This window comes from Ranitomeya variabilis, chromosome 4, assembly GCF_051348905.1.
Source record: "Ranitomeya variabilis isolate aRanVar5 chromosome 4, aRanVar5.hap1, whole genome shotgun sequence".
NCBI classification, from domain to species: domain Eukaryota; kingdom Metazoa; phylum Chordata; class Amphibia; order Anura; family Dendrobatidae; genus Ranitomeya; species Ranitomeya variabilis.
In genome coordinates this window covers 665,883,303-665,906,691 of record NC_135235.1, presented here as the reverse complement: position 1 = coordinate 665,906,691, position 23,389 = coordinate 665,883,303, and the positions used below count along the sequence as shown (strand labels likewise).

The following is a 23,389-nucleotide window of genomic DNA, read 5'->3' as shown; positions in this document are numbered from 1 at the left end:
GTGCGCACAGGACCTGTTATGAGGTCACAGGAGGGGAGGAGTCAGGGGTCACATGATCAGGGCCTCAGCGTATGCAGGACTCTGCTGTGCTGGTTGTCATGGTGCTGAATGAGGGGAAGTTTATGTGTGGGGTCAGGAGGGGTTTACAGTGTGGATGTAGCAGAGCCGTGTGTGTACGAGGTGTACGGAGCGGAGCCGTGTGCAGCGTCGGACTGGAGCACCTTGGGCCCACCAGAGAAAATCATTCTTGGGGCCCACTATGTAGCTACATAGAAATAGATACAAGACCACCAATTGTGCTGTAAAAAGCGCTAATATCAGGGTATAATATAAGGTAGTTCACATCTTAATTCTGTAGCAAGGGTTGGGGTAGCCCCCTCATAAAATATAATTCGGTCCCCTCTCAGAATATAATGCAGCACCCCACAAAATATAATGCAACCCCCTCAGGTATGATGCAGTCCCCACCATAGAATATAATGTAGCACCCCCATAGGGTATAATGCAGCCCCCCTCATATAGTATAATGCAACCCACCACAGAATATAATGTAGTCCCCTGAGAGAATGCAGTTCCACCACAGAATATAATGCAGCCCCCCCATAGAGTATACTGTAGCCCCTCATATAGTATGATGTAGCCCCCCATAATATAATGTAGTACCCTGAGTATAATGCAGTCCCCCCGCAGAATATAATGTAGCCCCCCAGGGTCGTATTTAGAGTTTCTGCTGCCCTAGGCACTTTTAGTGCTGCTTCAACTTTGGTGAGTATGACACTATCGGCAGTGACTTTGGCAAGAATCGCTGATGTGAAAGTCGCCTTTTGCAGCAGATCCGGCAGTTTTTCTGCATCTGCCGCGTAACGGATCACTTACAGCAACACTTCGTTCGGCCTCATTCATTCCCTATGGGATTTGCGGCACTTGCCGTGATCTGGCAAATGTGGTACCATACATCCCAACTTTTGAAGAAGGCAAATTTTAGGCCACGCCTCTGACCACACCCATTTAACAACTAGTCACACCCATATCCTCGTCCCAACCACAGCCATTTAGCACTGCTGATCACACTGTTTTATATACAATAATTATAAACAAAAAAAAATATGGCCACACAGTGCTCCATACTGTATAATGGCCACACATGATGCTCAATACTGTATAACGGCCACCACACATGATGCTCCATACTGTATAATGGCCACACACAGTTCTCCATACCGTATAATGGCCACACATGATGCTCAATACCGTATAATGGCCACACATGATGCTCCATAGTGTATAATGGCCACACATGATGCTCCATAATGTATAATGGCCACACAGTGCTCCATACTGTATAATGGCCACACACAGTTCTCCATACTGTATAATGATCCCACATGATGCTCAATACTGTATAATGGCCACAAATGATGCTCCATACTGTATAACTGCCACACGTGATGCTCCATACTGTATAATGTCCATTGGCCACACATGATGCTCCATACTGTATAATGATCCCACATGATGCTCAATACTGTATAATGACCCCCCTCCTGTATGCATGGCTCATCTCCCTCCCATCCCATATGCATGGCTCATATGTATCCCCCCCCTCCTGTGTGCATGGCTCATATTCCCCCTCCTGTATGCATGGCTCATATCCCCCCCTGTATGCATGGCTCATATTCCCCCCCCCCCTGCATGCATGGCTCATATTCCCCCCCCTGTATGCATGGCTCATATTCCCCCCTGTATGCATGGCTCATATTCCCCCCCCTGTATGCATGGCTCATATTCCCCCCTGTATGCATGGCTCATATTCCCCTCCTGTATGCATTGATCATATCCCCCCTGTATGAATGGCTTATATACCCTGTTATAACCTGGTGGTTAGGAGCACCTGAAATGACCTGATGGTTAAACTAGATGACAGGACAAGCTCTGGGGAGTGGGATCTCAGCTGACCGCAAACTCTAATCCTATCGCACACACTAGAAATAGCCGTGGAGCATACCTAACTCTCCCTAGACGCCTCTTCACAGCCTAAGAGCTAACTACCCCTAAAGATAGAAAATATAGCCTTACCTTGCCTCAGAGAAATTCCCCAAAGGAAAAGGCAGCCCCCCACAAATATTGACTGTGAGTTAAGAGGAAAAGTCACAAACAACAGAATGAAACAGCAAAGGAGGCCAGACTTACTAAATAGACTGAGGATAGAAAAGGGATCTATGCGGTCAGCACAAAAAACTACAAAAAACCACGCAGAGTGTGCAAAAAGACCCCCGCACCGACTCACGGTGCGGAGGTGCCACTCTGCACCCCAGAGCTTCCAGCTAGCAAGGCAGTATCATATTAGCAAGCTGGACAAGAACTTTAGCAAGTACTAATAAAGATATTCAGTACACAATGAACAACAAATGAACTAGCAGGGACTTAGCTTCTGCTGGAGTAGACAGGTCATCAGAAAGATCCGAGAGAGATCTGAACCAGTACTGATACATTGACAGCTGGCATCAAGTAACGATCTGAGTGGAGTTAAATAGAGAAGCCAGCCTAGCCGCAAACGAGGTCAGCTGATGAAGCAACCTCAGAGCCAGCAGTTCCACTCACAGCCACCAGAGGGAGTCCACGGACAGAACTCACCGAAGTACCATTCATGACCATAGGAGGGAGTTCGAGAACGGAATTCACAACAATACCCCCCCCTGTATGCATGGCTCATATTCCCCTCCTGTATGCATGGCTCATCGACATCCCTCTGGCTCAGTCCCGACTCCCGGCGCAACACCTTCTTCCTGCGTGAGCGGTCATGTGATACCGCTCATTAAGGTCATGAATATGCACATATTCATGACCTTAATGAGCGGTACCACGTGACCGCTCATTCAGGACGAGCTGCAGACGCCGAGACAGGCATCGCTGGAGCAGGGTGAGTATCGTCTTCAAGGAGGGTGGGTGGGAGGCGGGGGGCTCTGGAGCAGTGGGGGCCCTAGGCAGCTGCTGGCCAGTATGCCAGCAGATGTCAGTGCCTGGGCCCACCGGAGAATCCTCCGGTTCTCCGGTGGGCCAGTCTGAGCCTGGCCATGTGTACGAGATGTACGGAGCAGAGTCGCGTGTGTGCGAGGTGTACGGAGCAGAGCCGTGTGTATGAGGTGTACGGAGCGGACCCGTGTGTGTACGAGGTGTAAGGAGCGGAGATGCGTGTGTACGAGGTGTACGGAGCAAAACCGCGTGTGTACGAGGTGTACGGAGCGGAGCCATGTGTGTACGAGGTGTAGGGAGCAGAGCCTTGTGTGTACATATTATTGTGCAAATAGTCTCTTCAGAAAGTTAGAGGACTAGAACTCTAGTTCCACCATTGGTAGTAGCAATCCTGAAAGTCATTATCGACCCTTTACTGACCCTTGCCATATGACTTAGGATAAAAGCCAAACCAGATTATCAATTTGCAGACACGGTGTTTCAGGGTGTTGCCCCTCCTCAATGTAAGGCTATGTGCACAAGTTGCGGATTAGCCTTAGGAATTTCTGGTGCGGATTCTGCATCTCTTGGCAGAAAACGCAGCTGCAGATTTGTCGCTTTTTTTGTGCAGATCTGCAGCGTTTTTGGTGCGGTTTTGCTGCGGATTTTCAGCGTTTTTTACCCCTGTGGATTTCTATAGTGGAATGGGTGCAAAAACGCTGCAGATCTGCAAGAAAGAAGTGACATGCATTTCCGCACAGAATTTTCCGCACCATCTGCACAGCGTTTTTTTTCTCAATTGCAGATCTGGATCCGCAGAGAATTCGCAGCATTTGAACATACCCTTAAGCATGAGATCTGTGGTTCAAGAGGTAAGGTTTTTCCTTATGGACAGTGACATCACAGGGTAAGAAAATGTATAGGCCGTGCAATGTATATTATTGTGTCCTCCTTTAGCATACCCAGTTTTCCTCTTATAGCCCCATTTCTCTGCCCTGAGCTCAGTCCCGGGGTCTGGCTCTCTCTTACAGATTTGGGACATCTTGGTAGGAGTCTCTCCCGGTCTCTTACTTAGGGCAGAGACAGACGGCCGTACTTCTCATGCGACAATCGCATTGCACTGCATGGACTGCCCGGCACCTCACCTGACCTGAGCAAGACAGCTTGATGGATTACTGTGCAGCTGTCAAACTCAGGTCAGGAGAGCCGACAGCCAGTACGAGGTGTATGATGCGATTCTCGCACAAGAAATACGGCAGTCTGTCTCTGCCCTTAGGCTATGTGCACACATTGCGGATACGTGTGTGGATTTTTCCGCACCGTGTTTGCAAAATTCGCAGGTAAAACACACTGCAGATTACCTGCGGATTTACTCCGCTCCCTCCTACTCATCTGTCCCCACATCGTCCGTGCTCCCAATAGCACACGGTGACTGCACTTACACAGATCCCGGCTGATGACGGATCCTGCGGCTTTAAATCAAAACTCCTATGTACAGTGCTGTGCAAATTAATTGGGACAAAGCAAAAAAATAAAATGTTGTAATGCACTGTTACGTACTAATTCTGAAAATTACCTTTTTCCACTGGCTAGTTGACCAAGATTTATTTATTATTTATTAAAACTGGTTTGAATCACTGACTGGTAACCAACTTACGATTTTACTTAAAAAAATGCTTTGTCCCAATTAATTATAGGAGAACTAGAGTGTTTTTTTTTATAAAAAAAAATACCATTTATTAAATATAAAACATCAAAAAAAAGAAGAATTTCATTACATATATTACATATATTATATATTAGCATGGAAAAATGGAAAATAGTGTGATCCTAATAGGTGCAAACGCAAAGTGGTCGCTGTCCTGGGCTGATTAGACAGCAATAAATAATTTTACTTCTAAATGGCCATAGTTATAGACATGAAACCAACTAATCCCTTACTGTGCAAGTGCTAACAAGGGAAGAGATTTCCTCCCTTATAAAGGTTCGGGTAGTTTCAGCCAAGAATAAATGCCACACATAATATACAAACAATTGCTGCCCAAAGAAATAATAAAATAGAAGGTTAATTACCCATGATGTATTAGATTCAGTCCAGGGAACGACCACTCTCCCCGACGCGCGTTTCGCGAGAATGATTCTCGCTTTCTCAAGGGGGCGTGGTCTCAAATGAATAGACGTCGGCATTAAATACACGGCCGTTCCGGTCCCATGACCAGAAACAAGCCTATGGTATCTCCTGCCTTCGCGCATGCGTGGACGCTATCCCCCGGTCCCGCAACTGCAAACCCGCGCCACCAATGCACATGCCGGATACAGCGGCCGGCGCCTAGCCGCATTATACCCGACATGAGACATGGAGGCGCAAGGGGCACAAACGGAACCATGAAGGAGTAGAACCATCTCAAGGAGGATCACAAGGAAATAGACAGCATGTGACTTAAATATGAGTGTCTGAGCAAAGGGTCTGAATACTTATGACCATGTGATATTTGTTTTTCTTTTTTAATAAATTTGCAAAATTTTCTACATTTTTGTTTCTTTTCAGTCAAGATGGGATGCAGAGTGTACATTAATGAGAAAAAAATTAACCTTTTTGAATTTACCAAATGGGTGCAATGAAACAAAGAGTGAAAAATTTAAAGGGGTCTGAATACTTTCCATACCCACTGTAAGCAAAGCATTATAAAAAATATTCTTAGTGTTTCTCTGCACCATGTTGTTTTTTTACATACAGCAACACAGTACGGACATTAACAAAAACTCTGCATCTCACACATACAGCTCTGCTACATCAGCACATTTTCATTACACACTGCACTATTCATTCTGATAATACTTTGCTTATATAGCGCCACCATTTTCTGCAGCGCTTTATAGAGATTTTCATCACTGTCCCCAATGGGGCTCACAATCTCAATTCCCTATCAGTATGTCTTTGGAATGTGGGAGGAAACTCGAGCAACCGAAGGAAATCCACGCAAACACAGGGAGAACATACAAACATCTTGCAGATGTTGTCCTTGGTGGGATTTGAACCCAGGACCCCAGCGCTGCAAGGCTGCAGTGCTAACCACTGAGTTCGTCTACATATGTACATTTCTATACATACACAAATCTGCTACAAATACACATTTATATACACTGTGTATACATTAGCCCATTTTTCAGTTCCTTCCAGGTCATGCGAAAGCCCTGGAGCTAGTCAGGTGGAAGGTTCAGTCTCTGTGCAGGTCCCGGAATCTTCCTCTCCGGCAGTGCACCGATCACATAGATCAGTGTGGGGCAGGATGAGAGAGCAGATTGCTCAGTGATCAGCAGGGCCGATTTTAGACAAAGTGGGGCCATAGGCAAAAATTTAAAGTGGGGCCCCAAATGCTAACATTGTAAAATCACACAAACATTTAGGTTACATTACATGAGCAGGATGCGGATACAGTTGGTGGAGGGGCCTGGAGCCAGTGCTCACACTGTGGCCCCCAGATTTAGGGGCCTTATATCGGCCAACAGGTCTGCCACTATTAGCTGTATGCAGGGGCGTTGCTAGGGTCAGAAAAGATTGGGGGCCCAAGCCCCAAGACAAAGAGTTGCCCCCAATCCCTGCATGTCACCTGCAGTCCTATGTAACACCACAGATAGACATAGCGTTTCAGAGTAAGACTATGTTCACATGCAGCATTTTTTTCAGTAGCCAAAACCTTTTCTGTTAGCAGTAAAAATGTTGCATTCAAAGCTCCTGTTTTTCAGCTTGTTTTGTGGTGTTCTTCACACTTTTTTCAGCTTTTTTTTTAAAGTGAGGATGTTTGCTTTGTCTACAGTATGTTTAAGACCACATTCATACGATCAGTATTTGGACAGTATTTCACATCAGTATGTGTAAGCCAAAACCAGGAGGGTGATAAATACAGAAGTGGTGACGTGTTTCTCAGGGTATGTGCGCACGCTGTGGATTTTGCTGTGGAACTGCAGCAGTTTTCCATGCGTTGTACAGCACCATGTAAACGTATGGAAAACAAAATCCGCCGTACACATGCTGCAGAAAATGCAACGCGGAAACACAGAGTTGTATTTTCTGCAGCATGTCACTTCTTTGTGCAGATTTAGCAGCGTTTTACACCTGCTCCATAATAGGAATCCGCAGGTGTAAAAACGCTGTTGAAAACCGCACAAAAAACGCGGTAATTCTGCCGTACATCTGCGTTTTACCTGCAGATTTTTAGGAATCTGCGTGGAAAAATCTGCAACGTGTGCACACAGCCTCATTGTTCCACTGCTGTTTCTGCATTACAAATACTGATGTGAAATACTGAACATGTGAACGAGACCTAATAGTTTAATTCACCAAAACCACTTACAAAATTGCAGCGAAAAATGCCGTTGCAATTTCTGCAGCTTTTTTATTCTTTCATTGCTTTCTACGGGTGAAAATACACTGAAAGAAGTGACACGCTACAGATTTAAAAAGCGCTGCAGTTCTGGAATCCAGTCAGAAAACAAACAAGCGCATGCAGGAGATTTCGGAAATCTCCTATGTTTTGCTGGCACTTTAAAAGCAGCTTTTCGCCATGTTCATATGCAGAATTTTTGCAGCTTTTTCTTCTGCAAATAAGAAGTTTACAGCATTTTACAGCACAAGCAAAAACTGAGATTTTCAGAAATCTCCTGCACACCCTTTTATTTTCCCCTGACTGAATTTCACAACTACAGCCTTTTTTAAATCTGCAGCGTGTCGCTTTCAGCAATTTTTTTCACCCATAGAAAGCAATGAAAAAGTTTAAAAAAATGCTGCAAATGTTGCAATGTTGTTTTTCACTGCGTTTTTGGTGAATAAAATGAACTTTTTTAAACATGTACTGTAGACAAAATGCATACTGTTAAAAACAAACAAACAGCTAAAGCTCTAAGGGTACGTGCACACAATCAGTAAACGCTACGGGTCGGCTGCTGTGTACTTGTGCAGCTTCCAACCCGCTGCGGCCACATGATACAGCATAGTGGATGGGATTTCAAGAAATTCCATCTCTACTATGCGTGCACTGACACCCACACCTCACCTGCAGAGACGGACATGCGGCGGGTCTCTCAAGACCCCAGCATGCCAATTTATCTGGTGTAGACATGAGTCTCCACAAGAGAAATCTCACTCGTGCAATGTATAGGACGTGGTGATTCCGCGCGGTTCAATGAATACATGGCAGCACTTTGGATGCAGCACATGTCCACTGTGTCCAAAGGGCTGCCATTTCCAGATCCTCTGCACGTACCCTAAAAAATGGGTGCTTTGAAAGCAGTGTTTTTACTACCAAGAGAGCAGGTTTTGGCTGCAAAAAAATGCTCCAAAAACGCTGATTCCTATGCACACATGGACTATATATGTGTATGGTTTACCCTTATTATTTCACGTGGGAATTCATTTATTTCTATATAATAAATGCCCTGATTCAGCAGACAATATTCCTGTCTTCTGTCATCCAGACAGTAGTGACAGGAGGTCGCCCTGTCAGATTAAAAGCAGTGATTTAGTGACTGTGTTCAGAGCCCATGCTGATGGCTGCTGTATGTGACTGTGAAACCTGATCAGAGCTCCGGGAACACAGTGAGTAAATCACTGCACTGGAGGGGTCTCAAGGGGGGTTTGGGAGATACGCTCTGGGACTACAGAGCAATGCACAGCATTATTCACTGCTGAACACCCTCTGGGCACTTCATACAGGGGCTGCAGACGCAGGGGGCCTCCTTTGTAGCTGGGGGCCCCAGGCGTCTGCCTGGTCTGCCTGTGCCAAATGCCGGCCCTGGTGATCAGGAAGGACACGGTCTTAACATTCTCCTCCATCACATGAAGCTGCCTCCAGACTATAAGAGACACTCACTAATGAGCAAGATTTTTTTGTGTTAAAAGTGTGTCCAATGGTCCAAAAAATACAGTAAGTACTAAATAATATCCCTTTCTCGTTTAATTATACAACTGTCTGTTATATGCTTTTGTACAATTTGTCAATAAAATATACAGTTTCTCACTGTGTGTTATTTTTGATGTTTACAAAATATGTTTTCTAGTAATTCAATTTTCACATTCCAGGTATGATTATGGCTTCTCCCCTTTTGAGATATTTAAGAAAATAGCATTACTGTTCAAAACATTTCCCACATTCTTAATATGAACATTGCTTTTTCTCTGTGTGAGCGCTCTGGTGTCTAACAAGCGATGATTTATGTCCAAAACATATTCCACATTCTGAACATGAAAATGGCTTCTCCCCAGTGTGAGTTCTCTGGTGTTTAACAAGGTGTGATTTCTGTACAAAACATTTCCCACATTCTGGACATGAATATGGCTTCTCCCCTGTGTGAGTTCTCTGATGATTAAGAAGATTGGGTTTCTGTACAAAACATTTCCCACATTCTTCACATGAATATAGCTTCTCCCTTGTGTGATTTCTCTGGTGTCTAACAAGGTGTGATTTATGTACAAAATATTTTCCACATTCTGAACATGAATAAGGCTTTTCCCCTTTGTGAGTTCTCTGGTGAGTAACAAGATATGATCTCTGCCCATAACATTTTCCACATTCTGAACATGAATATGGCTTTTCTCCTGTGTGAGTTCTCTGGTGACTTACAAGAGTCGATTTGCACTTAAAACATTTTCCACATTCTGAACATAAATATGGATTCTCCCCTGTGTGAATTCTTTGATGTGCAACAAGTAATAAGTTACGCGTAAAACATTTCCCACATTCTGAACATGAAAACGGTTTTTCTCCTGTGTGAATTCTCTGGTGTGTAACAAGACATGATTTCTGGTTAAAATATTTTCCACATTCTGAACATGAAAAAGGCTTCTCCCCTGTGTGAGTTCTCTGGTGACTAACAAGATGTGATTTCTGGGTAAAATGTTTTCCACATTCTGAACATGAATATGGATTCTCCCCTGTGTGAATTCTTTGATGTGCAACAAGTAATAAGTTACGCGCAAAACATTTCCCACATTCTGAACATGAAAACGGTTTTTCCCCTGTGTGAATTCTCTGGTGTGTAACAAGACATGATTTCCGGTTAAAATATTTTCCACATTCTGAACATGAAAAGGGCTTCTCCCCTGTGTGAGTTCTCTGGTGACTAACAAGATGTGATTTCTGGGTAAAATGTTTTCCACATTCTGAACACGAATATGGCTTCTCCCTAGTATGAATTCTCTTATGCCTAAACACATCTGATTTCTGTTTAAAATATATCCCACACTTGGAACAAGTAAATCTCTTCTCCTCTGTGTGATTTTGTTGATGTATTACAAAAGATGTTTTTAGAGGAAAACTATTTCCATATTCTGGATGTGTTATTGGCTTCTTTGCTTTAACAGCAGTTTGTTTTTCAATGTCTCTTTTCTGACTTTTACTTTCCTTAGTAGTCTGTAATGTATCAGAAGACATGACCTCTTTCATAGGATCAGATGATAGATGTTTGTTGTGAAGGGGTGATTGTATATCTGTAGTAATGGCATTTACTTCAATTGTATCCTGTGTGATCTCAAGGTCCTCTGATTTAAAAATTGAAGCCGTCAGCCATCCCTCTGATCTCCTGGTACAGTCATCTGTTAAGAATAAAACCAATTATTTTTGAATAAAATATCCTTGAAATTTAGATTTTTGAATATTTCTACTCAAAATGATCATAAAAACGGGCCGTTATGTAGTAAAATTGAATTATTCACTAAGACAATGACAGTCCACAATCTAATAGAAGACTTCATCGCATGAGCTAGTGAAGCGTGGTGTTCAACTGTTAAATTTACAAAATGCAGTCTCTTTATGGGGTTTTCAACTGCTCTGGATTTCTGTCTTTCTAACAAAAGGGCTTCTCAAATGGTGTGTATGATCTTCTCTGGGGTCTGATCCTGCGATGTCTGCTTCAATCATTAGTCACCGCCATCATTCCTTCTGCAGGTGATGCAGGAGATGGAGGAGATGGAGGAGACATTGTAACAAGAAGCTCTGGGTAGCACCGAATATGGTGGTCGTGACCAGTAGTACCACCTAGCGTGGCAGTATGGGCGAGTGTGCAGTCCAGCTGGAATAATCATCTCCCTGCTTTCTGTAAAAGCGTGCAGCACACCAACACTGCATATGGATACAGGGATGTAGCCTTATTATGTATAGCAGTCTCTTAGGATATAGTGTACTCACTTATTATGTATAGCACAGTCCCTTAGTATATAGTGTACCCACTTATTATGTATAGCATAATATGTATATGTATTGTTAGATATAAATGACTGCTGATGGAGCGGCCGGTGACCAGACAACTAGTCCATCAGCTCCTCCCTTAGAAAAGAAGTTTTCCCATGCTCCATCAGCCATCATTGCATTATATATCTAACAAGACAGTACGGTATGCAATAAAGAGAGGGCACTATAAATAATCCAATATGTTAGGGACAGTGCTGTAAATATCTGTAGCTTTGTCACCATAAAAGCCCCCCCCCCCCCCCCCCCCTCCCGGTCCAGACACATTTCTTGCACAGGGACCCCAAGCTGTCAGTGTCCGCCCCTGCATTGAGCAGCACAGAAAAGAGAGAAGGTAGAGTCACCCAGTAAGATATCTGGTTACTAAAAAGGCAGCAGCAACATTAACCTTCACTTTTTCTTAGAGGTCGATCTATTGATTTTCTAACATGTCAGCACATTCTAAGTTTGCTTATAAGTCTACAGATCTGGGCAGAGAAGAGTCAGCATCGTCTTATTTCAAAAGGTAGGTGGATCCTCCAGGTTGTACACTCTATAGAGGAAAGGCTTTCCATGCCCAAAGTAATTGGAAAAAGTTAAGTGAAGGAACATGTAGGGGTCTAATGGAAGTATTGCATCACATGATCATATGTCTGGACTACATTGCTGATAAAGCAGTGAAAGCTGATGACTGAGAAGAATCTGTGACTCTGTATTTTGTGGGTACTTCTCACCTGGGCAGTTATCTGTAGGAATCTCTTTACACCACTCCTCACTCCTCACATATGTCTCTGTAGTATTAATATGGGTCAGATCTTCACCCTGAAACAAATGTTGTAAAAGTCACAGACAGATGGAGAAGTCACATCTATGATCAGCTCTAATCCTGCCATCTCCACCGTTCTCATTATACAAGTATAAAACATATAACCAATGTCTAAAGTGAACATATATCAAATAATCACATAAATAATATATATATGTTAAAAAATGATTTTATTACCAAAATTTATTACAGAAAAGAAGAAAAGACAACAAATAATACTACATTATATTACAAAATGTATAATTAATGAGGAGACCAGATCCATATAATAAAAAAGATACTAGAAAAATATATAATTCATATACATATATGTGACCTTCCAGAGTGCAAAAACAAAGAACCAATAGATGGCGCTACAATAGGCCTTCTATCCCAATAAAGTGCATATGCATCAATAATAATATTCCAACCCAAATAATAAAGTGCATAAATCTCTGGAAAAATACTAGTACCAGTGTAAAGATGATCTTAGGCCCTCCAGGACTCCGACCCCAACGTACGTTTCACCTGAGTGGCTTTTTCAAGGAGTGAACATATAACACTGGTGGATAAAACAAGACTGAACACAACATAGAGGAGATCTCATGACACCTTTTCTGCATTTACCTGATGATCCTGAGGAACATCAGGATTTTTTTGTATGCAGTCCTGTGGAAGAAGAGGACTGGGACATCTCGCTGGTGTTGTCCTCTTACAGGGTAGAACTGGAGGAAACACATACACAGACTGAGATAATTTGTTACAGACAAATAAATGTAGGCCGTGTGTATTTAGTCCTGTTTTTTACCTGGTGATGTGAAGGACTGGGGAACCTCCATCATGATGTTCTTGTACAGATCTTTGTGTGCTTCCAAATACTCCCACTCCTCCATGGAGAAATAGACGGTGACATCCTGACACCTTATAAAGACCTGAAACATAGAATGATAGTCATCCCCCTGATCCCTTCATAGCGTTAATGTATAATGTCCCAGCATTCCCAGCAGTGTCACCTCTCCAGACAGCAGCTCAATCATCTTGTAGAGGAGTTCTAGGATCTTATGGTCATTGATGTCCTCATATATCAGGAGTTGAGGTGGAGGCCCGGTGATTGAGCTCAGGGGTCTTCCCCATCTCTCACACACAGGGGCCTGACAGCGCTCACTAGAGGTCTTCTTCACTACTGTGTAATCCTGGTTATGAAAAGAAACATTAGTAAATCTCACCACAGACACTTCCAGAGTGCTCACCTCTCCAGTTCTGACCATCGGTTATTCCCATAGAAAAGAATGATGTAATGTGATCCGAATTTCTCACCTCTCTAGTAAGCCGGAAGAGGATCTCTAGATTAAGTTGTAATAGCCTCTCCACCATTTTGTTCTTCTCCATATCCAACATTGATGGGTTTAATCAGAAAAATTGTCTAAATATAGAAGGTCTTCACTGAGAGGATCCGATATCGTAGAGACCTTGATGTGAAGAAGATGACACCGATATAACATCATAAAGAATCACATGTAATAATACAATTACTGGAGATAAGGAGAAACATATGATGAGATACAATTTGTATGCTGACCAAGTCATCTCCTCCATGTTCCCAATCACTGGCTATGATGGTCATTGCTTCAGCAACTAATTGGCCATAGGTATCTCAAGTTTGTTGGGACTGACTGGGAAATATAGAGACTGGTGGAGGACTCATGCAGTGGTGGCACAAAGTAGTGTGGAATCATCAATGTGTTACTATCTTTACTTTTTTTATACATTCCCTTTTTTCCCCTGAATTCTACTGATAAAACATATTTACCCATATATACTTCTTCTGGCGCTTCTGGCGCTGTCCCTGCACATCCCTGTTTCTCCGGGCGCGGACAGCTTCTTCCAGTGTTGAGCGATCACCGGTACCGCTTAATACAGTAATGAATATGCGGCTCCACCCCTATGGGAGTGGAGTCGCGTTCATATTCATTACTGTAATGAGCGGTACCATGTGACTGCTCAACGCTGGAAGAAGCTGTCAGCGCCCGAAGAACCAGGGACGTGCAGGGACCGCGCCAGGAGCAGGTGAGTATCATTAGACTGCTGCCGCTCCCCCTCCCCTGCCGACCCCTGGGAATGACTCAAGTATAAGCCGAGAGGGACAATTTCAGCCTAAAAAAATGGGCGGAAATTCTTGGCTTATACTCGAGTATATACGGTACTTTAATCCACACATCAAACAAATAAATCAAAATGGTCATGAGCCCACAGCTATGTAGAAAGTAACAATCTTTATTAGGCAAAAATAAACATAGCAGTTTAAACAGCATCATCCACAGCCCACCCCCAAAGGAAGGCAGGAATTACAGAATGAAAGGACACTTATGAGTAGGTATATGTCTTGTAACAATGCTACTCCACTGCAGAGGCCAAAAGATGAAGGAGGACTTGCCCTTCCTAACCCATGGATATATTTTTTGTCTGCACAGAGCCAACATCTTTGTGGATGGGGAGAAGGGCTTGAAAAGGGACAGGTTCACAGTAGTCTAGTGTATGTAATTGAGACTTGGCCTTTGAGTAGTGGTTTAGAAGCCGGTCTTTTCAAGAAACTGGGGTCAAAATACCATACCATAAATTTAATTCACAAGTTATGGCAAACCATTAAACGAATCATGGGGGTAGTGCGGTTTATGGAATTTTCACCCATCTGGGATAATATATATTTTCAGGAATTTTACAATATGGAGGGTATGGGAGAGTGGAAGGACAAGGGAATTGGGCTGATAGGCCAATTGATGTTTGGAGGGAATCTTAAATCATATGATAGGCTGCAGGAAGAATTTCAACTCACAAGGCTAAATACTTTTCAATATAGACGGGTTCAGCATGCATTCCAAGCACAGAGAAGGAGAGGGCCTATAGTGATACAGTCAGATCTCATGCTGGATTTCATACTCAATAATAGTGGGACAAAGGGGGAAATATCAGAAGTATATGGTGATCTATTACATACCTTTCTAGTAGATCACCCTATTACGGCCAGAAGGAAGTGGGAGGTGGATTTGGGTGAGATAGAGGATGACAGGTGGGAGTCCATTTTAGAGTATGTACCCAAGTTATCTATGAGTGAACCCAGGAGATTGTATGTGATAAATAGGGTTTCCAGGACACCTGACATGTTATTTAACCCCCTCCTGACCTGTGACGCCACGTAGGCGTCATGAAAGTCGGTGCCAATCCGACCTGTGACGCCTATGTGGCGTCATGAAGGGATCGCATCCCTGCAGATCAGGTGAAAGGGTAAACTCCAATTTCACCTGATCTGCAGGGACAGGGGGAGTGATACTTCAGCCCAGGGGGGGTGGTGTTATGACCCCAATGGCAGAGGGTCTCAGGAATAATGCTAAGTCAGTAAATACAGAAAACCAGCTCATAGGGCAGTGGTAACTGGGCTGACCATATAACTAATCCTAACACCACAAATACCAGCAGCCGGGGAACGTTCCTACGTTGATCCTAGACGTCTCGCGCCAGCCGGAGAGCTAACTACCCCTAGAAGGGAAAAGGAAGACCTTTCTTGCCTCCAGAGGAAATACCCCAAAAAGTTGGATAGAAGCCCCCCACAAATAATAACGGTGAGGTAAGAGGAAAAGACAAACATAAGAATGAGCTAGGAATTTAGCAAAGAGAGGCCCACTAGCTAATAGCAGAATATAGAAAGATAACTTATATGGTCAGCAAAAAATCCTATCAAAAATATCCACACTGGAAATTCAAGAACCCCCGAACCGTCTAACGGCCCGGGGGGAGAACACCAGCCCCCTAGAGCTTCCAGCAAGGTCAGGAATCACATTTAGTACAAGCTGGACAAAATTGATAGCAAACAAATAACCCAAAAAACAAAGAAGCAAGACTTAGCTTAATTTAGCACGAACCAGGACCAGCAAACGGGAGCAAACAGAATGTGTCTGATAACACCGATGCCAGGCACTGGACTAAGGTTCCAGGAGGTTTATATAGCAACACCCCTGAAGTAACGACCCAGCTGGGTGCAAACAGAGGGAAGGAAATCCCAGAGTCATATCACTAGTAACCACTAGAGGGAGCCAAAAAAGTCTAATTCACAACAGTACCCCCTCCTTAAGGAGGGGTCACCGAACCCTCACCAAGACCACCAGGGCGATCAGGATGAGCAGCGTGAAAGGCACGAACCAAATCGGCCGCCAGCAAGGCTTTTTCTGCCTGAATTTCAAGATTGGGTTCCTCGTAAAGCAATCCGAGCGCCAGAAAAAACGCATCAATATTCGCCAATGCCGGATCTCCTGGCGCTAGCGAGAAAGCCCAATCCTGAGGGTCGCCCCGCAAAAAAGAAATAACAATTTTAACTTGCTGAGCAGAATCTCCAGATGAACGGGGTCTCAGAGAAAGAAACAATTTACAATTATTCTTGAAATTCCTAAACCTAAATCGATCTCCAGAAAATAATTCCGGAATAGGTATTTTAGGTTCAGACATAGGACTACTGGTAACAAAATCTTGTATACCCTGCACACGAGCTGCCAGCTGGTCAACACTTGTAATCAAGGTCTGCACATTCATGTCTGCAGCAAGCACACGCCACTCAAAGGTAAAGGGGAGGAAGAGAAGGAAGGAAAAAAAAAAAAAACCTCAGAATTTCCTTTCTTATTATCCCACTTCTGCAATGCTTTAAACATTCAATATTGGCCTGGCATACTGTTATGACCCCAATGGCAGAGGGTCTCAGGAATAATGCTAAGTCAGTAAATACAGAAAACCAGCTCATAGGGCAGTGGTAACTGGGCTGACCATATAACTAATCCTAGCACCACAAATACCAGCAGCTGGGGAACGTTCCTACGTTGATCCTAGACGTCTCGCGCCAGCCGGAGAGCTAACTACCCCTAGAAGGGAAAAGAAAGACCTTTCTTGCCTCCAGAGGAAATACCCCAAAAAGTTGGATAGAAGCCCCCCACAAATAATAACGGTGAGGTAAGAGGAAAAGACATACATAAGAATGAGCTAGGAATTTAGCAAAGAGAGGCCCACTAGCTAATAGCAGAATATAGAAAGATAACTTATATGGTCAGCAAAAAATTCTATCAAAAATATCCACACTGGAAATTCAAGAACCTCCGAACCGTCTAACGGCCCGGGGGGAGAACACCAGCCCCCTAGAGCTTCCAGCAAGGTCAGGAATCACATTTAGTACAAGCTGGACAAAATTGATAGCAAACAAATAACCCAAAAAACAAAGAAGCAAGACTTAGCTTAATTTAGCACGAACCAGGACCAGCAAACGGGAGCAAACAGAATGTGTCTGATAACACCGATGCCAGGCACTGGACTAAGGTTCCAGGAGGTTTATATAGCAACACCCCTGAAGTAACGACCCAGCTGGGTGCAAACAGAGGGAAGGAAATCCCAGAGTCATATCACTAGTAACCACTAGAGGGAGCCAAAAAAGTCTAATTCACAACAGTACCCCCTCCTTAAGGAGGGGTCACCGAACCCTCACCAAGACCACCAGGGCGATCAGGATGAGCAGCGTGAAAGGCACGAACCAAATCGGCCGCCAGCAAGGCTTTTTCTGCCTGAATTTCAAGATTGGGTTCCTCGTAAAGCAATCCGAGCGCCAGAAAAAACGCATCAATATTCGCCAATGCCGGATCTCCTGGCGCTAGCGAGAAAGCCCAATCCTGAGGGTCGCCCCGCAAAAAAGAAATAACAATTTTAACTTGCTGAGCAGAATCTCCAGATGAACGGGGTCTCAGAGAAAGAAACAATTTACAATTATTCTTGAAATTCCTAAACCTAAATCGATCTCCAGAAAATAATTCCGGAATAGGTATTTTAGGTTCAGACATAGGACTACTGGTAACAAAATCTTGTATACCCTGCACACGAGCTGCCAGCTGGTCAACACTTGTAATCAAGGTCTGCACATTCATGTCTGCAGCAAGCACACGCCACTCAAAGGTAAAGGGGAGGAAGAGAAGGAAGGAAAAAAAAAAAAAACCTCAGAATTTCCTTTCTTATTATCCCACTTCTGCAATGCTTTAAACATTCAATATTGGCCTGGCATACTGTTATGACCCCAATGGCAGAGGGTCTCAGGAATAATGCTAAGTCAGTAAATACAGAAAACCAGCTCATAGGGCAGTGGTAACTGGGCTGACCATATAACTAATCCTAGCACCACAAATACCAGCAGCTGGGGAACGTTCCTACGTTGATCCTAGACGTCTCGCGCCAGCCGGAGAGCTAACTACCCCTAGAAGGGAAAAGAAAGACCTTTCTTGCCTCCAGAGGAAATACCCCAAAAAGTTGGATAGAAGCCCCCCACAAATAATAACGGTGAGGTAAGAGGAAAAGACATACATAAGAATGAGCTAGGAATTTAGCAAAGAGAGGCCCACTAGCTAATAGCAGAATATAGAAAGATAACTTATATGGTCAGCAAAAAATTCTATCAAAAATATCCACACTGGAAATTCAAGAACCTCCGAACCGTCTAACGGCCCGGGGGGAGAACACCAGCCCCCTAGAGCTTCCAGCAAGGTCAGGAATCACATTTAGTACAAGCTGGACAAAATTGATAGCAAACAAATAACCCAAAAAACAAGAAGCAAGACTTAGCTTAATTTAGCACGAACCAGGACCAGCAAACGGGAGCAAACAGAATGTGTCTGATAACACCGATGCCAGGCACTGGACTAAGGTTCCAGGAGGTTTATATAGCAACACCCCTGAAGTAACGACCCAGCTGGGTGCAAACAGAGGGAAGGAAATCCCAGAGTCATATCACTAGTAACCACTAGAGGGAGCCAAAAAAGTCTAATTCACAACAGGGTGGCTTCACTCCCCCGTGGCTACGATCGCTCTGATTGGCTGTTTCACTTTCAACAGCCAATCAGAGCGATTTGTAATATTTCACCTATGAAAATGGTGAAATATTACAATCCAGCCATGGCCGATGCTGCAATATCATCGGCCATGGCTGGAAAACCTAATCTGCACCCCCCCACCGCCACAGATCGCCTCCCCAGTCCTCCTTTCTGCCCCGTACTGTGGTCCGCTCCCCTCCGTCCTCCTGTCCGCTCCTCCGTGCTTCGATCCACCCCCCGTGCTCCGACCTCCCCCCTTCATACTTACCGAGCCTCGCGGTGTCCGTCCGTCTTCTTCATGGGCGCCGCCATCTTCCAAAATAACAGGCGCATGCGCAGTGTGCCCGCCGAATCTGCCGGCCGGCAGATTCGTTCCAGGTACATTTTGATCACTGTGATAAAACCTATCACAGTGATCAAAATAAAAAAAATAGTAAATGAACCCCCCTTATCACCCCCATAGGTAGGGACAATAATAAAAATAAAGAAAATATATATTTTTTTCTTCCCCCACTAGGGTTAGGGTTAGAACTAGAGTTAGGGTTAGATTAGGCTATGTGCACACATGGTACGGATTCGGCTGCGGATCCGCAGCGGATTGACCGCTGTGGATTCGTAGCAGTTTTCCATCAGGTTTACAGTACCATGTAAACCTATTGAAAACCAAATCCGCTGTGCCCATGGTGCGGAAAATACCTCGCGGAAACGCTGTGTTGTATTTTCAGCAGCATGTCAATTCTTTGTGCGGATTCCGTTTTACACCTGCTCCTCAATAGGAATCCACAGGTGAAATCCGGACAAAAAACACTGGAAATCCGCGGTTAATGCGCAGGTTAAACGCAGTGCCTTTTACCTGCGGATTTTTCAAAAATGGTGCGGAAAAATCTCACACGAATCCGCAATGTGGGCACATAGCCTTAGGGTTGGAATTAGTTAGGGTTGGAATTAGGGCTAGGGTTGGAAATAGGGTTAAGATTAGGCTTGTGTTTAGGGTTATGGTTAGGGGTGTGTTGGGGTTAGGGTTGTGGTTAGGGTTGAGATTAGGGTTAGGGTTGGGATTAGGGGTGTGTTGGGTTAGGGTTGTGGTTAGGGGCGTGTTGGGGTTAGGGTTATATCTAGAGTTGGGATTAGGGTTTGGGGTGTGATGGGATTAGTGTTGGTGTTAGAATTGAGGGGTTTCCACATCAGGGGTCTCCAAACGCAACATAGCGCCAACCATTGATTCCAGCCAATCTTGCATTCAAAAAGTCAAATGGTGCTCCCTCCCTTCCGAGCCCCGACGTACGCCCAAACAGTGGTTTACCCCCACATATGAGGTACCAGCATACTCAGGACAAACTGGGCAACAATTATTAGGGTCCAATTTCTCCTGTTACCCTTGCAAAAATAAAAAACTGCTTGCTAAAACATAATTTTAGAGGAATTAAAAATTATTTTTTATTTTCATGGCTCTGCGTTATAAACTTCTGTGACGCACTTGGGGGTTCTAAGTGCTCACTACACATCTAGATAAGTTCCTTGGGGGGTCTAGTTTCCAAAATGGGGTCACATGTGGGGGGTTTCTACTGTTTAGGCACATCAGGGGCTCTGCAAATGGAATCTGACGCCCGCAGACCACTCCATCAAAGTCTGCAATTCAAAACGTCACTACTTCCCTTCCGAGCCCCGACTTGTCCAAACAGTGGTTTACCCCCACATATGGGGTTCAGTGTACTCAGGACAAACTGGGCAACAAGTATTCGGGTCCAATTTCTCCTGTTACCCTTGTGAAAATAAAAAGTTGCTTGCTAAAACATCATTTTTGAGGAAAGAAAAATGATTTTTTATTTTCATGGCTCTGCGTTATAAACTTCTGTGAAGCACTTGGGGGTTCAAAGTGCCCACCACACATCTAGATTAGTTCCTTGGGAGGTCTAGTTTCCAAAATGTGGTCACTTCTGGGGGAGCTCCAATGTTTAGGCACACAGGGGCTCTCCAAACGCGACATGGTGTCCGCTAATGATTGGAGCTAATTTTCCATTCAAAAAGTCAAATGGCGCTCTTTCCCTTCCGAGCCCTGCCGTGCGCCCAAACAGTGGTTTACCCCCACATATGGGGTATTATCGTACTCAGGACAAACTGGACAACAACATTTGGGGTCCAATTTCTCCTGTTACCCTTGGGAAAATAAAAAATTCCGGTCTAAAAATCATTTTTGAGGAAAGAAAAATTATTTTTTATTTTCCCGGCTCTGCGTTATAAACTTCTGTGAAGCACCTGGGGGTTTAAAGTGCTCACTATGCTTCTAGATAAGTTCCTTGGGGGGTCTAGTTTCCAAAATGGGGTCACTTGTGGGGGAGCTCCAATGTTTAGGCACACAGGGGCTCGCCAAACGCGATATGGTGTCCGCTAAAGATTGGAGCCAATTTTTCATTCAAAAAGTCAAATGGCGCTCCTTCCCTTCTGAGCCCTGTCGTGCGCCCACACAGTGGTTTACCCCCACATATGAGGTATCAGTGTACTCAGGACAAATTGTACACCAATGTTTGTGGTCCAGTTTCTCCTTTTACCCTTGGGAAAATAAAAAAATTGTTGCTAAAAATCATTTTTGTGACTAAAAAGTTAAATGTTCATTTTTTCCTTCCATGTTGCTTCTGCTGCTGTGAAACAACTGAAGGGTTAATAAACTTCTTGAATGTGGTTTTGAGCACTTTGAGGGGTGCAGTTTTTAGAATGGTGTCACTTTAGGGTATTTTCAGCCATATATAACCCTCAAACTGACTTCAAATGTGAGGTGGTCCCTGAAAAAAATGGTTTTGTAAATTTTGTTGTAAAAATGAGAAATCACTGGTCAAATTTTAACCCTTATAACTTCCTAGGAAAAAAATGTTGTTCCCAAAATTGTGCTGATGTAAAGTAGACATGTGGGAAATGTTATTTATTAACTATTTTGTGTTACATAACTCTCTGGTTTAACAGAATAAAAATTCAAAATGTGAAAATTGCAAAATTTTCGTCAAATTTCCGTTTTTTTCACAAATAAACGCAGAAATTATCGACCTAAATTTACCACTAACATGAAGCCCAATATGTCACGAAAAAACAATCGCAGAACCGCTAGGATCCGTTGAAGCATTCCTGAGTTATTACCTCATAAAGGTACTCTGGTCAGAATTGCAAAAAACGGCCAGGTCATTAAGGTCAAAATAGGCTGGGTCATGAAGGGGTTAAAGCTGGGTTGAGATCCAATTCTGAGTGCCCTAGATGTTTATAGTCTCAGGCGGGTATATTACATATGCTCTGGCTTTGTCCCAGACTGTCGGCATACTGGGTTATAGTGCTAAATCGAATTGAAGTGATATATGGGTGTTCAATTCCTAGAGATCCTCTGGTTTGTGTACTTGGGTATATGGAGGAAATACCAGCTGACAATACGACTAAAATTGCAATTGCATGACTATTATTTATAGCGAGGAGGTTGAATACAAGGTACTGGATTAGGGAGGAACCTCCAACCAGATGAGATTTCATTACTCAAACAAACCATATTGTCCAGCTTGAGAAAAGTATATACACTAAGAGAAACAGGTTGGGATTTTTCCAGAAACTGTGGCAGCCATGGCTAGAGAGGAATAATTGATGTTATTTGTATGGACTACCAGACTGTATAATTTCTACAATTGTTTTTATTTCAGCTAATACAGACAGATTACTACACTCACTGGCCACTTTATTAGGTACACCTGTCCAACTTCTTGTTAACACTTAATTTCTAATCAGCCAATCACATGGCGGCAACTCAGTGCATTTAGGCATGTAGACATGGTCAAGACAATCTCCTGCAGTTCAAACCGAGCATCAGTATGGGGAAGAAAGGTGATTTGAGTGCCTTTGAACGTGGCATGGTTGTTGGTGCCAGAAGGGCTGGTCTGAGTATTTCAGAAACTGCTGATCTACTGGGATTTTCACGCACAACCATCTCTAGGGTTTACAGAGAATGGTCCGAAAAAGAAAAAAAATCCAGTGAGCGGCAGTTCTGTGGGCGGAAATGCCTTGTTGATGCCAGAGGTCAGAGGAGAATGGGCAGACTGGTTCGAGCTGATAGAAAGGCAACAGTGACTCAAATCGCCACCCGTTACAACCAAGGTAGGCCTAAGAGCATCTCTGAACGCACAGTGCGTCGAACTTTGAGGCAGATGGGCTACAGCAGCAGAAGACCACACCGGGTACCACTCCTTTCAGCTAAGAACAGGAAACTGAGGCTACAATTTGTACAAGCTCATCGAAATTTGACAGTAGAATATTGGAAAAACGTTGCTTGGTCTGATGAGTCTCGATTTCTGCTGCGACATTCGGATGGTAGGGTCAGAATTTGGCGTAAACAACATGAAAGCATGGATCCATCCTGCCTTGTATGGAGCATCTTTGGGATGTGCAGCCGACAAATCTGCGGCAACTGTGTGATGCCATCATGTCAATATGGACCAAAATCTCTGAGGAATGCTTCCAGCACCTTGTTGAATCTATGCCACGAAGAATTGAGG

General features: G+C 43.8%; 1 protein-coding gene across 3 annotated transcripts in view; it reads right to left on the bottom strand.

Moving 5' to 3' along the window:
• Nucleotides 1-8,120: 8,120 nt before the first annotated feature.
• The window catches only part of LOC143766237 (uncharacterized), a 233,595-nt gene continuing 218,326 nt past the window's right edge, over nt 8,121-23,389 (bottom strand). For 2 of the 3 annotated variants that reach the window (XM_077253753.1, XM_077253754.1), the window contains exons 2-7: nt 13,297-13,448; nt 12,993-13,172; nt 12,788-12,911; nt 12,607-12,704; nt 11,909-11,996; nt 8,121-10,543 (exon numbers count right to left, since the gene is read on the bottom strand). In XM_077253753.1, coding sequence (XP_077109868.1) covers nt 9,105-10,543; nt 11,909-11,996; nt 12,607-12,704; nt 12,788-12,911; nt 12,993-13,172; nt 13,297-13,377 — 2,010 coding nt within the window. In that variant the 5' untranslated portion in view covers nt 13,378-13,448 and the 3' untranslated portion in view covers nt 8,121-9,104. The remainder of the gene's footprint in view (nt 10,544-11,908; nt 11,997-12,606; nt 12,705-12,787; nt 12,912-12,992; nt 13,173-13,296; nt 13,449-23,389) is intronic. The other variant, XM_077253752.1, reaches the window with a different exon arrangement.